Source organism: Megalopta genalis, chromosome 12 (genome assembly GCF_051020955.1).
Source record: "Megalopta genalis isolate 19385.01 chromosome 12, iyMegGena1_principal, whole genome shotgun sequence".
Lineage (NCBI taxonomy): Eukaryota > Metazoa > Arthropoda > Insecta > Hymenoptera > Halictidae > Megalopta > Megalopta genalis.
In genome coordinates this window covers 3,978,244-3,992,587 of record NC_135024.1, presented here as the reverse complement: position 1 = coordinate 3,992,587, position 14,344 = coordinate 3,978,244, and the positions used below count along the sequence as shown (strand labels likewise).

Genomic DNA, 14,344 nt, shown 5'->3' with positions numbered 1-14,344 from the left:
GCCGTGGATCATCTTCGCGTAAAATGCAAACGATCTGTGCCTTATGAATCTTCTCTTTATTCGATTATTAGACTGTCGATCTTTAATGCTAAATAAAGATTATCCAAGCTAATTGCAGGAAACGTGAGTTAGATAAGTCTCGGTAGTTCGCGTCTCATGAATTTCTGTTACTTAAATCAAATTGAAATTAACAATATTAATATTAATATTTTTCTAGTAGTTAAATTAAATTAACAATTTATCTAATTTATTAGCTGTTTGTAACGTGCATGCGTATTTCATTTGAGATGTACCAGTTCGTTCAACCTATGTATCCATTTTCTTCAGAAATACGTAAAATCCACAGTCTATCCGCCATATAATACGCACGTAAGATAAATATAATAATATGTAAATTATCATCATACGCGTGTGATCAATAAATAGACGCGTGAAAATGATCTGCATCGCTTGCAAAGAGGTTCTAACGGAAGCGTCTTTCGTCCCCTAACGTATTCATTATTTATTATGCTACTTACGCATTTTCCTTACAGATCCGCAGTGTAGCGATAACTATGAACCCACATAAAATCGAAAGATCGAGTACCGAATTTCGCGTCTGTTTCCAGAAGGAATGTCCCGGGTGTGGTAGACGTGGCTCCGCGCACAAGTCAAGATTTCTCGAAGTCAAAGCATAACTTCACTCAAGCATCAACAACTCAAACAGCTACCGTCTAACCTGCTGAATCTGTTTTCTAATGGCTTGCGCAATCCACATACACTGAATGACCGTACATCGATGAGCAAACTTACACGCTTGTAGATTACCCCTGGGCTTAGCTCCAAGAATCGCCAAGTTGACGTTTGCTTTGCGACCGTCGATTATGGGGTTGGGGTCTTTGCACGCCCTCTCCGCTGCCGGTCTGTCTCCCATGATCACCTGCGTGCAGATCCGATCGATTATTCGGCTAATCCCACTGCTCCACCTGGATCTTGCACTTCTCCCCCCCCTATAACCACCGGTTCGAACTCCTCTCTCCCTCTTTCTCTCTTTCTCTCTGTGCACAAGGTACACATGGCTCACTTGATTCGCGATTGTACGAACAAGACGGTAGGGGGTCCCCGAGCCTGATTGTGACTTCTTATTGGTGATGCCGATGTGTGTCATCGCGTTTCACCAACGAAAAGCCGCCGCGAGGTCGTGAACCCCCAACGTTTTCTGCGAGTAGGGTAAGAGAGTCCCAGTTGCAGACAAATTAATTTTTCGTTCGTCTATACATTCTACGATTGAATTTTACGTAAAAACTAACATATTTCCTTGCATTTCGTATTGTTTAGCTCTGCAGTTATGCAGCGAATTATAAAGAGCTTTCGATTTGAATTTAATGAAAAATAAAAATGTGTGTGTGTGATGTAAATGTCCCAATTACCGATGCTTCCAACTACTGCTTGTACCAGTTATCGTGAACGAAATATCGATGAGGCACAAATATTTCTAATTTGTTTATCATTCATTTTTTAATGTATTTATACTAAATTAACTTTCTGATAACCTGTCCAACTTGAATTAAATTATTAAAGGACATACATTGTATTAACCGTAGAGTATGAACAGAGCCGGTACTTCTGCGAATTTATAAATTATACAAGCTTCAATGTTTATTTTGTAAATTAATTACGGATTGTCGTTGATACGATAAAAGTTTAAACACGTCATCATTTATATATTGCTCCATTTATTCTAAATCTGTACAAGAAATGTTAATGTTTATACTTTCTTTAGAAAATCTAATGATTTTTATAGTCCAATAACATTGTTCTGGTAGATTGAAAGCTAACTATCTTAAATTATGACCATTTACGTAAATTCGACTTGTTTACCATATCAGTAAACGAAAAGTATCGTTCGCGGCAAACAGAATTTACGCTAAACTAATGGAGCACTTAAATAGTTCTGTTCTCTTAATGTAATATCAAATGTTACATTAAACTTTTGTTGCTTATAATTCTTTGTCATATTATTGCTTATCGTTAAAATAAATGAAAGTGGCGGTACTTCGGACAACCTCGGTAATTGGGTCCCTTACCCTATGCGAAAGAAGCACAAACAAAACGAGATGATCAAATCGATCCATATTCTGATCCATATTCTCCAATCAGAATTTCATCCTTTGTTATCATTATTAGACTGCGAATCTTTATGCAAAATAAAAATGGTCTAAATCTGTTGCAAGGGATAAAAATCAGTTAGAAATGTTTTTCTATCATTAATCATTATGGTAGATCGAAAATAATGTGTCGATAATCTTCTATTATTTCATTCTACTCCTTTTGAAAATTACAAATGCTCGTTTCCGACATAAAAGCATTAAAAAAAAAAAAAAAAAAATCCGCAGTACTAATGATCATTCTAGAGATACAAATTGAATTTCTTATAACTTTAATCTTCTTTTGCAGGAATAGTACTTTATAATCATCAAATTATCTGTGTGCTTTATACGATGTCCACCGTTAAAGATCTTCGTACAAATTACCAGTTTCACTGATTACTATATACAAATCAAAATGAGAAGGAAAAATGTGTTTCCTTGACTAAGTTAATGTGCACGATTCCGTATGTTTTCGAAAATATTAGAATTCAGAATAATCCAGTTTAAGGTTAAACATAAAGAAGTCATCGAAGAACGAGTTTCCGACAAAACGATAATCATTTCAGCGGAAAATAAACAACTGGAGCAGGTTAAACGAGACAATAAACAAATATATTTCCATATTATCTCCCGTATAAGTGATAAGAGGAGCAACAACAATAGAATATATATGCAGTTACGGGAGCTACGGCGCGCCTTGTGAAAGAAAAGGCATTATCATTAGCGGAAAGCAGAAACGTGTTTTTTACATATGAATGTACAAAAAACTGGTTATGTTATCGTAATATAGTTGAACCATTATCTCTGCGCGCTCCCATAACGAATTCGTCCGAACGTTGCGCGGCGACTACGAAATAAGTTTCTATTCTTTCTGTTGGAAGCACTAGCCGCTCGAAATTAACGGACAATTCAATCGAATACGAACAAACTATACGCGTTGATCACCTGCACAGGCTAAGTCGTTTCGGTATGTATTAAAACCAATTTGTTTTTTAGCTTTAGCAATTCTTTGCGACTGAAAAATATTCCGTGGAAAATTATTATGTTAAAACCTCGATCATCCGAAACGAGCAAGGAAACATGAGTGTTCGGATAATGGAGCAGTTGCTTCGTTACAGTGTTAGATCATAACTGTATCGATTTGTATAATAATTAACGTTGCGTGTGGATTAGAATAAATTGTATTTGGAAAGTGTTTGGATGATACAGACGTTCGGATAATCGAGGTTCCAATGTACGCTTAACACTAAACCTACCGAGCAGTCTGATGTGAGTGCCTCGTAAAGGTGAGATGTTCGAATTCGTTCGAATTTTCGAATGTTTTTATTGCGAAACTTGGTAAGTTTAGTGTTAATCGTTCACAGACCCTACGTACAAGGAAAAAAAACCCTGATGTAATTTCTCAACCGTAAATATTGGATTAACCACGAGATAACGAGAAATTGAAAACTACTCATTCTAAGCATATTCACGAACTCCAAACAAATCACAATAGACGTCAAACAACAAAACCAATGAAAAATCAAACGCAACAATAGATCTGCGATACTTACGAAACCGTAGCCTCTACTTTTCCCCGTTTGCCTGTCGGTGATGACGACGGCCTCCTCGATGTCCCCGTACACATTGAAATGTTCCCTAAGGCTTTTGTCGGTGGTGTGATACGGCAAACCGCCGACGAACAATTTCGTCCATGTGGTGTCTTTCTGTTGCGGCGTGGTACCCGCCAATGCGCCCAGGCTCGATACCAGTTCGTCCGGCCCTGGCGCCCCGACGGCACCCACCGCGCCGACGGCACTGAGACCAGCGGCACCAGGCATCAACATCCTCCAAATTTTGGCGAGATCACCGCCAGATGGAACGACGACTTGCTCAATTTTGACACTTTCTTTGGTACCTTGATCAACGCTAATTACGTCACAAGGTTAGCTGCATTTAGATGACTAGAGACTTGGTGATCTGAAAATTCACAAAATACGTTTTCTGTTAATACTAAGCTGTTTATTTAACAGATTTTGCGGATTTCTAAAGCAAAGGTTTTATCGAGACGCTTGGGTTGCTAAAACGACGCGATAGAGCCCCGAGTGAAGCCGGAGTTCGGTCTCATGCGTATTCCCTGTGGGCGTTGAAATCACCGTTCGATTCTGCCGAGCACGTGGAAACACATTGTGGCAATAGTTCAGGAATTATGTCACAAGTGTGTTAAATGTTCTACGTCGAGTCCGTGAAACTACGAAATGTAATCACTATTTTTAAGAACTATAATAATGGAAATCTATTGTGATGGATTCTTGGATTCTTTAAGTAAATATTTTCTCAGTTAAACGCATTAATAACGAACCACCAGATAGGCCAAAATTGATGTTTTGCTTTACATTCATTGAAACTATAGAAATATTGAGACATACATGAGAAATATCTTAATCTACTCTGTGAATAAAAATAAAATGCTTGATACGTGCAGAATATACAGGATGTTTCACCTAAAATATACCACCTAATTATCTTCTACTCAATTTGTAAATTTACTTCAACGTAATTTGTCACTATCCAAATTTATAATTAGTGAATATCATTTCCTTCAGGGACACTTGTAATTTTCTACATATATTCATGCACATAATTTCTCAATTTTATAACTAGAGAAAATAGGTTGCACGTTTTGGACGAAATATTGGTGCCAATTACGACATAAAGAATGGACTATAGTTTCACCTGAAATCATTATCGACAAATACATACAAGAAAATACCTATGCGACATTTTCAGTATAAATGTACTCTTTTTCCATAATTAAGTTATAATTTCCTATATCGACGAATTTTACCACCGCTAGGACACTTGTGATAACGTTCTAGCTAATTAATAATTCTAATTTCGTGCTGCGTGTCCGATGCTTCGGCATACGGGTTGTTCAAGCGGAACAGAACAGCGAAACGCGTCGCAACGGACGGGGCGGAAGGGGAGGGGGGGCATTCAGTGCAGAAAACTCGGAACGCGCGACCCTTCGACGAATCGCAGCCACCACCACCCCACGTGATCCTCGCGAAATGCACAAACAAATGAGGCGGGTACGTGCGCACAGAGACACACGTTCACGGCCGAAGCATCCGATACGGCGTGCACGTCTTCGCACGACATCGAAAGAAAGACAAAAATAAACCTCTCTCCTCCCTTCTGGTCTGACACACTCAGCGAAGTTACCGTTCCACTCGGCTCCACCGATTCCACGGATTCAATGAGTCTTGTTTCGCGCGCAAGCATAAAAGGGACCAGATCAAAAATCCCCCTCTACGCGAGAGCGAGAGCGCGTGGAAGCTGAACCCTTGCCGGGGCCAAGGAAAAACCGGCGAGAACCCGATGGCAAGAGGAAGAGGAACAGGCAAAACCGGCGTGGTCGAAAGAAGGATACAGAAAAAGGTACCACGAGGAAGAAAAGGGGAAGGAGGGAAGGGACCCTGACCTCCATTCAAGGTTTGTTAACGGTCTTAAAAAGGGAGCCAGTTTTGCTCTTCACAAGGAGCAAAACTCTGCTGCGACCGAGGCTAGGTATAGGCAGGGTATTTTTCGTGTGGCTCGGCTTTCGAATTTCTGCAATGCTGCAGGCGAGGATAGTGGTGGATGGATGCCTACAGAAGGGTCCTCCTCTCCTTTTTCCCTCTCTCTCTCTCTCTCTTTCCCTCCCTCTCTTCCTTTCTCTCTCTCTCTGGCTCACTTTCGGTTTTTTCCTCGCACGGTCGATCGCTCCCTCTTTCTCGCACTCACATTGTGCACATTAGGCACAGACCCTCCTAAGTGGGCCCTACGTTCTCTTCCGACCCCCTCCTGTAACCCCCCACCCCACCTGCCTCACTACCACCAACACCATCCGTGATAGTGCACCACTTCACAAGAACGGCCCTTCGTCGTCCGTTTCTGTCCGATCCCCTAAAACGACGGCAGCTGCTGCAGAAAACCGGTGCAGCACGCCGTATAATCATATTGTTGTACTGCCATCGGACTCCACCTCCACCACCACCGTTGCTCTTTCTCCCTTTTTCCTCATCCTAGAGCCGGTCACAACTACGCCGGGAGGCTCGGTCGAGCATAAAGGCCGCTCTTTTCTTTTTTATTGCCATTTTTTTTTTTATAACTACGACTACCGTAGAAGCAACAACCGTATTATGTATATGCTCGATTAATGCCCGTATTCCCGTAGACATGAATATCTCAATTCCTCGCAGGATATGATGCAACCGTGTTAACCATATTTTCAGGACTACCAATCATCGAATTTGTAATGAAAGGTATTTGCAAACTAGTTTCAGTATTAATGGAATCTACCATGATTGTGTAATAAGCTTCTTAGAAATTGCCATTGTGGAATAAAGATTTTTCGAAAACTATAATATAATCGATGGTAAGTAATGCGTTGATATAACAGTTGCATCTATGAGATTTATTAAATTTCGATTTTGTTTGTACTCGAAGAACGAACGAAGCTATTCAAAATTTCAAGAGAAATACTTAAATAATACTGTAAGGTAAACAAATATTACGATGTTTTCTATATATTGTAAAATGAAAAATGCTTCATAAAAAGGCTCCAACGAAATATAAAGTCACAGTGTGGTAGATTTTAAAGACGAGGACGCTGTTTGCACGAGATCTAAACACCATTCAAAATTAGAAAGTTATCGAAAACGGGAACGTTTGTGCATTTGGTTCAGTGCACAAGAATCTTCGCGGTGAGAGATATAATGATTGCTTGAAAAGTAATGTCAGCATTTCTGACTTTCCACGAATTTATTTATAGAAGAGAGATTGTACGTTGTTATTGTCTTTAACAGATATTACAATTGATGATAAATATATTTTCAGGCAGATTTAATGAACAATAGGGCCCACACAAAGACGGGAATAATATTTGAAACCCTTCAAGTAATGAAACGCATTACCATTAGGACTTTGAAAAGTGTCAATTATTATGCAGCAGGTACCTCATAAATCAACGGAAATAAGTGTCAACTATAAATAAGTGGAACAGTTGAATTCTATGAAATTTTGTCCGAAGGCCAGAACACCGATATAAATGTGCATATTGTATGCAAAGAAGGGAGTTCGCTGCTGTCCAAAATTTTCTTGCTAAAAATGTCACCTAAACCGAACATCCTTAATAATCTAAAAAGCAGACAAAGTAATGATGATAAATTGTAAAAATACCTTTTGTAATTAAATATGGTCACTAGAAATTAGAAATTAAAATATGGGACATTAAAATGTCTGAACAAATATAATTTGCAATAGTTCCCCAAAAATCTACATCATGACTCGATCACGGTGCAGCCTCGCGCAACGACATTGGCCGATTGCCACGCGCTCGACGAAACTAACCAAAATATCTTCTCGGCCAAAGTCGCAAAGGCCAGAGTTCCAGAAAAGCCAACAGTTTGCTCCTTCGTTTCACAATCCACCGAAAAATTTCATTAAACATCGCAGACAACACCGCGAGTCGCGTTCCAAAAATTGCTTATATTTCTTGTTAACCAATCATTATGAGTAAACTGTTAGAATTCTACTACACCAGAGGCAAATATTCGTCGCAATATAATAGACACCAAAATATCTAAGAAACTTAAAGAATGAACCGATATTTTTCATCTTTTGTAGCTGTAAAATGTTAATCAAATTTTATCCAAACGTTTATTTAGATCGACCAATGAGGCTAAATGAACTTGCAATAATCTGAATTTCGAATTACTGATGTTCATAAATTAGACAATAGAGGATCAATGAAATAATTATTAATACATTTGAAAGCAGCGATGCAAGACTCGTGGTGGTTGCTCGTTGCGTACGATAGTACGGAATTTCATGCAAAAAAGAAAATGCGAAACAAAAAAAATAATGTTTCTCTGATTCTTCACGCCAGACGGTTGTAATCACCTGCGCGCGTTTCCAGACCTCCTGCTAAAGAGAAATCGTCGGAGCCGACGTCGAGGTTTATTAATAAACGTCGTGGTACACGTGCCCGTCGCCGTGTACTCCCTTTGTCGTGACGAGACCGCTGCAATAGGGGTGGAACAAGAACAACCGAGAGAATAAGCAGATCGTTTTACGAACGCACAGGATAGCCACGCCGAAACATTTGGCCATCGGATAAACAGCATTTCCAGAATGGAATAATAATGCAGTGAAACGGTCGCCGAGCGTTGCCCGATTCCGTTGAGACTTTGTCCGACGTGCAAACATCGCTAACGCCTGTGTTACCGACACGGTTTCGAACGAAAAACGCTCTCGCATCTCTCTTTGTCCAGCGAAGAATCTTTTCAATATCGTCACAAAGAGCCACAATGAGCAGGAAAAAATGGCAATCCACGAAGAAAGCACGAACTATTCATTGTGCAACGTAACGACCCCCACCACAGTCGGCCGTTTTCCAACGATATATATCTTGCCAGAAATCTTGCCGATCGGTCGCAATTGGATAACCGCATCAAATGTATTTCCGCAAATTCACCAAACTGTTTTTGATACGCACCTATCAGGTTCCTCGGCACACTTGCGATATCGTGGGTAATCCGAACAGGAAACACCAGGAAGGAATTCACACAAGTAACCCCTTTGGCGGTGTGATAATACTCGATCCTCGATGAAATAGATGTCGCGGATTAACAATGCACAACAGCTGCTCGCGGTACGGTCGAGACAGTTTCTTTTTCTGTTAATAATTAGCACGGACGAATGAGAATGATTCCCTGAACGTTTGCACGTGTTAATCGTGTGCACATATAATTAGACTCGATGCACTGTTGACGACACCTACGTGGTAACTGATGTCTTTACGATTGGCGATTTTCCCTGCGCGCACACATCCGACACGAACGAAGGCCCACGTGCGAGTACCGAGCTACCTTTAAGTTACCGTGCCGCACACCAGTTCGCCGGGTTCCTACATAATTTCTCTTCCCATTGGTCCATCCTAATCCCCACCATCGCCCGCTACCAGTAGTGTAGCGTAACAACGGCAGGACGAGCCACGGGTGATGAGAGCGGTTGAATCGGCTTGCGACGTGTTGACAAATCTTCAAACGTTTCTCACCCCTGAAAGGATTTATAAATTTTCTCGCCGTCGATCGAACGATTGCGAATTTTTCAATAGAATTAAAACGAATTCCTTTGGCATTTTTAATCGTTAGAATATAGCAAACTGGAGAATCTTCTTCGAGGATATTTTTGAGCTTTCAAACGCCACATTTTTGTTTTTTAAATATTCAAGAATCTTTTTATTATAATATATTTATTTATTAAATAAGTATATAGATTATATTAAATAATATAAAACTGTATTTTAAACCTTGCAGGTTCAGCTATTTTTGGAAGTCGTTTCTTTGGTCAAATAATTGCGAATTTAATAAAAATTCAGAAAACTCCTTCTGATTTTTAAACATTACACTTTGCAATATTTAAAGCAGAAGTCAGAAGATTGTTTTATTGTTATAAAAAATATTCTATAACATAATATTGTATTTGGAAGAATTTAATTCCTTGTAATAATAATAATAATAATAATAATAATTCCTTGTCATTTTTAATGTTTCAATGTTTGAATATTGAAGACAGAGCGGAGAGCATTTTTTTATTATTATACATAATAATTATGAATTTCTGAAACTTGCTTTCTTCCCAACCAAGACGAAATTTGGACGAGGTGTAGGGGTGGGTGAGAGCATCCGAAGTATAAAATATTAGTTTTGAGAATTCGGTACTTTCCAAGATATTAATGAAATACGTTTACTACTATTATGATGAATTCTGCGTATACGTATTTGTCCGTGACGGTGTGTATGTCAGCACAGGAGCTCCACTTTTCTCGGCAGCTACTATAACGGGTGAACTAGTCAGGAAGGTATCTCCTCTATAAAAAGTTCCAGGAATATAGTAGTTTCCAAGATATTCACGAAAAACTTTAAATGCTGCGCACTAGAAGCTGCGTATACAGATGATGCTAATACATAAAACGACGCTTATCCAGACGTTACTAACACAAGCATCTTCGCCCATGGTAGTTTCGTTCGTCGCCTGTCAACATAAATTCAGCCGTCGATAAAGTAGAAGTAGCATGATCGCAGTATCTATAGGGTGTCCAAAAATTAATTATCGTTATTGGTCTCATTAGTTCTTCTTCCAGCAACCATTTATCATTATATTTAAAGATTTACTAATAAGGTAAATTAAAGTTGGTTTAGTACAGTATTCTTTCAAACGAGCGAATCCATTTTAACTATATTCACGTTCGATAATATTAAATATTACAGGAATCCCGAGCTCTCCATTTTCCATGGAGAAGATCTCTTCCTCACAAGTTCACCCGTTATAGTAGTCACTGAGAAAAGTGGGGGTCCCGTACTGCATAAACGCCGCTACGAACAAGTACGTATACGCAGAATTCATTATGTAGTAATAAACGTTTTTCACTAATATCTTGGAAAGCACTAAATTCCCAAATAAAAAACTTGAAATACAGTCATTAAATATTTGAGTATTTAAAAATAATCGGGCTATACTTTCATCGTTATAACAGTGCTGTATAATATAAATCTGTAGTGTAAACCTTGTAGCAATTATTAAAGACCATTTGCTAAATATCAATAGTACTAAATAATTATAAACTGAGAAAGAATTTAATATAACTGTTTTGAAATTTTAATCATAAAATGTTTATGTATTGTTTAAAATATTGGACAATCTTTTTGTTGTCATAAAGACTATTATCAGACTATCATCAAATGAAACATTTATTTCAACAAAATAAGGATCTAAATAGACTCACTAGAAGAGACGCAAGCTTGCAACGGCCATTCTGCAATTTGCGCGGAAAAACCAAATTAGTTTACGTTCTTATTTGCAGCCGTCACGTATGGCGCAATGTTCAGAAATTTAATGAAATTTCTTTGCTGTACTTGTTATTATGTACTTCCTAAACATACACATTTCATTCGATCAAATGACGGTTTACGATGATTACGAACGTGTTAGATGTTCTGGAACAATAAACGGCTACAACGATAAATCGTTACGAGCACTTTCGGTGGTAAAATAGGATTAATCATTAATTAGAATAAGCCGGATTCACGTGTTAAAGACATGATATCGTTATTGTATTCGTTTCATTCGGCAATCGGAACAATGGCCGTTGTCCGTTAGAATTCGAACGCGTGCAGCCGTTCTGGCTTCCTTTGGATCTCTTCTCTCGTTTTTGTTGTAATTCTGACGACTCCGTGACAAAAATACGACGGCAGTTAACGTACCGAGAAGAGATGAGGTGACGGTGCCAGAAATTCGGAAGCTTTCGAAAAGTACTGGCCCGAAACGATTCCGCAGGATCCACGAGGCAATACGATGATCCGGCAAGGAGTATCAGCTGTTCGAATTATTATCGCTGCACACGACGGCAGATGTTCACTGGCTTGAAACACTCCCCCGAAGGTTTTGAACCCGCTGATCTCTTTTCTTCGGAGCGGGTGAAAACTTTCAAGGAAGCCCGACATCCCGTTTCAATCTCGCACAATGCCAGTGCCTCCTGCGCTCTTTCCACAAACGCGGTGAACGCATTAAACAAAGAAGCGGAAAATGTTAATTCGCTGTCCGTGATAAAAGGTCAATGCCTCGCATATCAAACTGTAACGGAATCTGAATATTCAAGAAATCATATTTGTAATTTTTATTATACGAACTTGTTCTGTCGAACAATCATTTAGAATTTTTTAATATCTTCGTAGATTAATGGTGTATTTCATATCATTTGGACACTTCTTGTTATGAACTCAATTCCTCCCGGCTAAAGATGTTAAAATTTATAGGCCACGTGCGTCGACTAGTCAATTTGTGTGTCAAGAGCTAGTTAAGAGAAAAATTTCAATATTTACGGACACCTCTTGTGTTCTTCTTGGCACGATCTCCAATAATAAATCATCAGCCCAGAATGTTATCAATTGGTGTCACCTTTACAGGAGCATTTGTAACCGTCACTTTATTTTACAATATCCAAGTGTAGCTCCAATGAAAAGATCATAGACAAATGTGTCTATTAAAATATACTCGGAACGAGTCCGTGCACAAATGTGTCTATTGAAAACAACGTCTATACACAACATTCAATTTTCGCGCAAGCATTAGTTCGACAGAAAAATGTTCTCGTTCCGAATGACTTTAAACATATGTTAGTACGCGAAGGATTTTGACTAGAACTCTTTCAGCTCCCATTTCCTCTTTTAAATGCAATTTTGGAAGTTTCGAACAAACGCACACAGGATGCGTTGGACAATGAATGAATGAAAGATGCATTCCGGTGTAACCTGGTAGACAATTGCGAAAGGGATAATCTGCGGAGGCTCTTTCTCGATCCGGGATCGATCAGCAGGCCCTGTTCATCGTATTGTTCGAAGCATGCCGTTAGTTACATGTCACAAAGTATAGGATATCATCGTCGTCCACGTTTGAAGGAGACCCCATAGGTTCGTGGCACGCGCTGCCAGCTGCCCCACAGCTGTCTCTCGCCTTTCTTTCTCCCTCTCTCACTCTCCTCCCTCTCTCTCTCTCTCTCTCTCTCTCGTACCCTCGTGCATGAAGCCGGGGTTCTTACCCGAGCGTGGTGCATTTACCACACAGAACGACCCGTTCCGTCTCTGTGTGCACGTGCACCAAGTCCAAAACGCGTGTGTCCACAGAACATTTCGTGAGTACGTACATTTGTTGCTACGTCGTTGCATACTCGATGAGGCGGACCCTTAAAGAACGTCAAAACGCGCGCCTCCAAAGGGTGAACCGACACCCTTATTGTCTCTGGACGGACTGTCCTTTCGATCAATTTTCGAATACCCACGATGCTTCGCACGCTACCGAGCGCCTCTTCATTTTCGTAGATCACCTTCGATTAGCAGAAACGAATTTGGGATTGTCCGAAATAGCTGGAAGCTCTTTTTTTCTATTTCGAGTGGAAAATTATTCGCTATCAATTTGGAGAAACCGTTTATCCTTTTGTTTCGATATACATATTTGAGAAATTGAAGCAACGTTAAAGATTAATGTTAATACCACACTAATTGAAGAATCGAATTGTCATTTTAGCAGTGTCCATTCTATGAACATTTTTCTCAATTTAATTTCAAAAGAAAAGTGAAAAGAAAAATGAAATGTCTATGTACCACCTTATTGTATCTTGCAATTAACGCGGACAATTTATATTTGAAAAGAAAAAGAAAAATCCGCAGTCTAATAAGCACAACGAAAGGATGAAATTACAGTCAAATTGTAATTGAGAAATTGTTTAAGGAATCGTTGATTGTAAATTTTGAAAAATAATTCACTAGCTATCGGTAGTTAGGATGCTACCCCTCGCGAAATTTATATTAAAATACTCGTTGAATTTCTTGAAGAACCAACGTGCGCTGGCCGGTTAACCAACTTACGGGAGCAGCTATACATTGTTGCTCGAAGTGAACCATATTGATCGCAGCTCTTTCCGATCCTGTGTACAGTAATACGGTAAGTGTGGCCCGTTTACCGTGTCACTGGAGTGCGTTGTGGGGGTTTACATTTGCGGTTTCTCATCCGGCTTGTCCGACACGCAGGAAATAGTCCTGAAGTGTCCTAGAGGATGCAAGGCTATTGGGTTTCGTGTGGAAAAAAGCGTGCGGAGCGGCGTGGAAAGAGATGCAGAGAGCGGCGACATTATCGAGAAACGTAGAGACGCGAGCTGCTTGTGCTGAAAGTAGAGGAAAAAAAAACGGAAAACCAAAGAGCATCCGATGAACACCGGAAATCCTAGGGCATTCAACCCTGACACCCGGTATATATTTAGACTTAAAGAGACATGCTCTAATCTGATCGCATAGATGCTTCCCTGGTGACCAAAAGCACTCCGATAGAATGTCAGAATTCGGGACTCTGTATTTCCGAAATGCTTTATGCTAATGGAATTACTATAAATTGTTCGCCAACGAGGCGTACGTAAAACAAACAAGCGTCGTGAGCATTATTGTTTATGGAATATTTTCGTTCATCGCAGCAGACAGGAAACCTGTGGCATTTTTGGGAGGCAATGTGTAACACATTGCGATTTTATCAGTATTCCAAAAGGGACTTTACGCTTCCGCGAAGGAAGTCGGGCATTTCCTATTTGCTTATTGCATAATCACGCACGCAATAGCGTGCGAGTATCGGGCCTGCCTCGA

General features: G+C 39.6%; 1 protein-coding gene and 1 long non-coding RNA gene across 3 annotated transcripts in view; one reads left to right on the top strand and one right to left on the bottom strand.

Annotated features, from left to right (window-relative positions):
* LOC117228977 (RNA-binding protein 38) overlaps nt 1-9,049 on the bottom strand; it is a 39,433-nt gene extending 30,384 nt beyond the window's left edge. The window contains exons 1-4 of one of the 2 annotated variants that reach the window (XM_033485097.2): nt 8,935-9,049; nt 8,650-8,829; nt 3,683-4,088; nt 793-919 (exon numbers count right to left, since the gene is read on the bottom strand). In XM_033485097.2, coding sequence (XP_033340988.1) covers nt 793-919; nt 3,683-3,955 — 400 coding nt within the window. In that variant the 5' untranslated portion in view covers nt 3,956-4,088; nt 8,650-8,829; nt 8,935-9,049. Of the gene's footprint in view, nt 1-792; nt 920-3,682; nt 4,089-8,649 lie in introns of both variants that reach the window. The other variant, XM_033485098.2, reaches the window with a different exon arrangement.
* On the top strand, nt 6,612-7,405 carry LOC117228982 (uncharacterized). The gene is made up of 2 exons (XR_004492418.2): nt 6,612-6,883; nt 6,990-7,405. It is a non-coding gene; the product is annotated as an uncharacterized LOC117228982 (long non-coding RNA).
* Nucleotides 9,050-14,344: the final 5,295 nt, after the last annotated feature.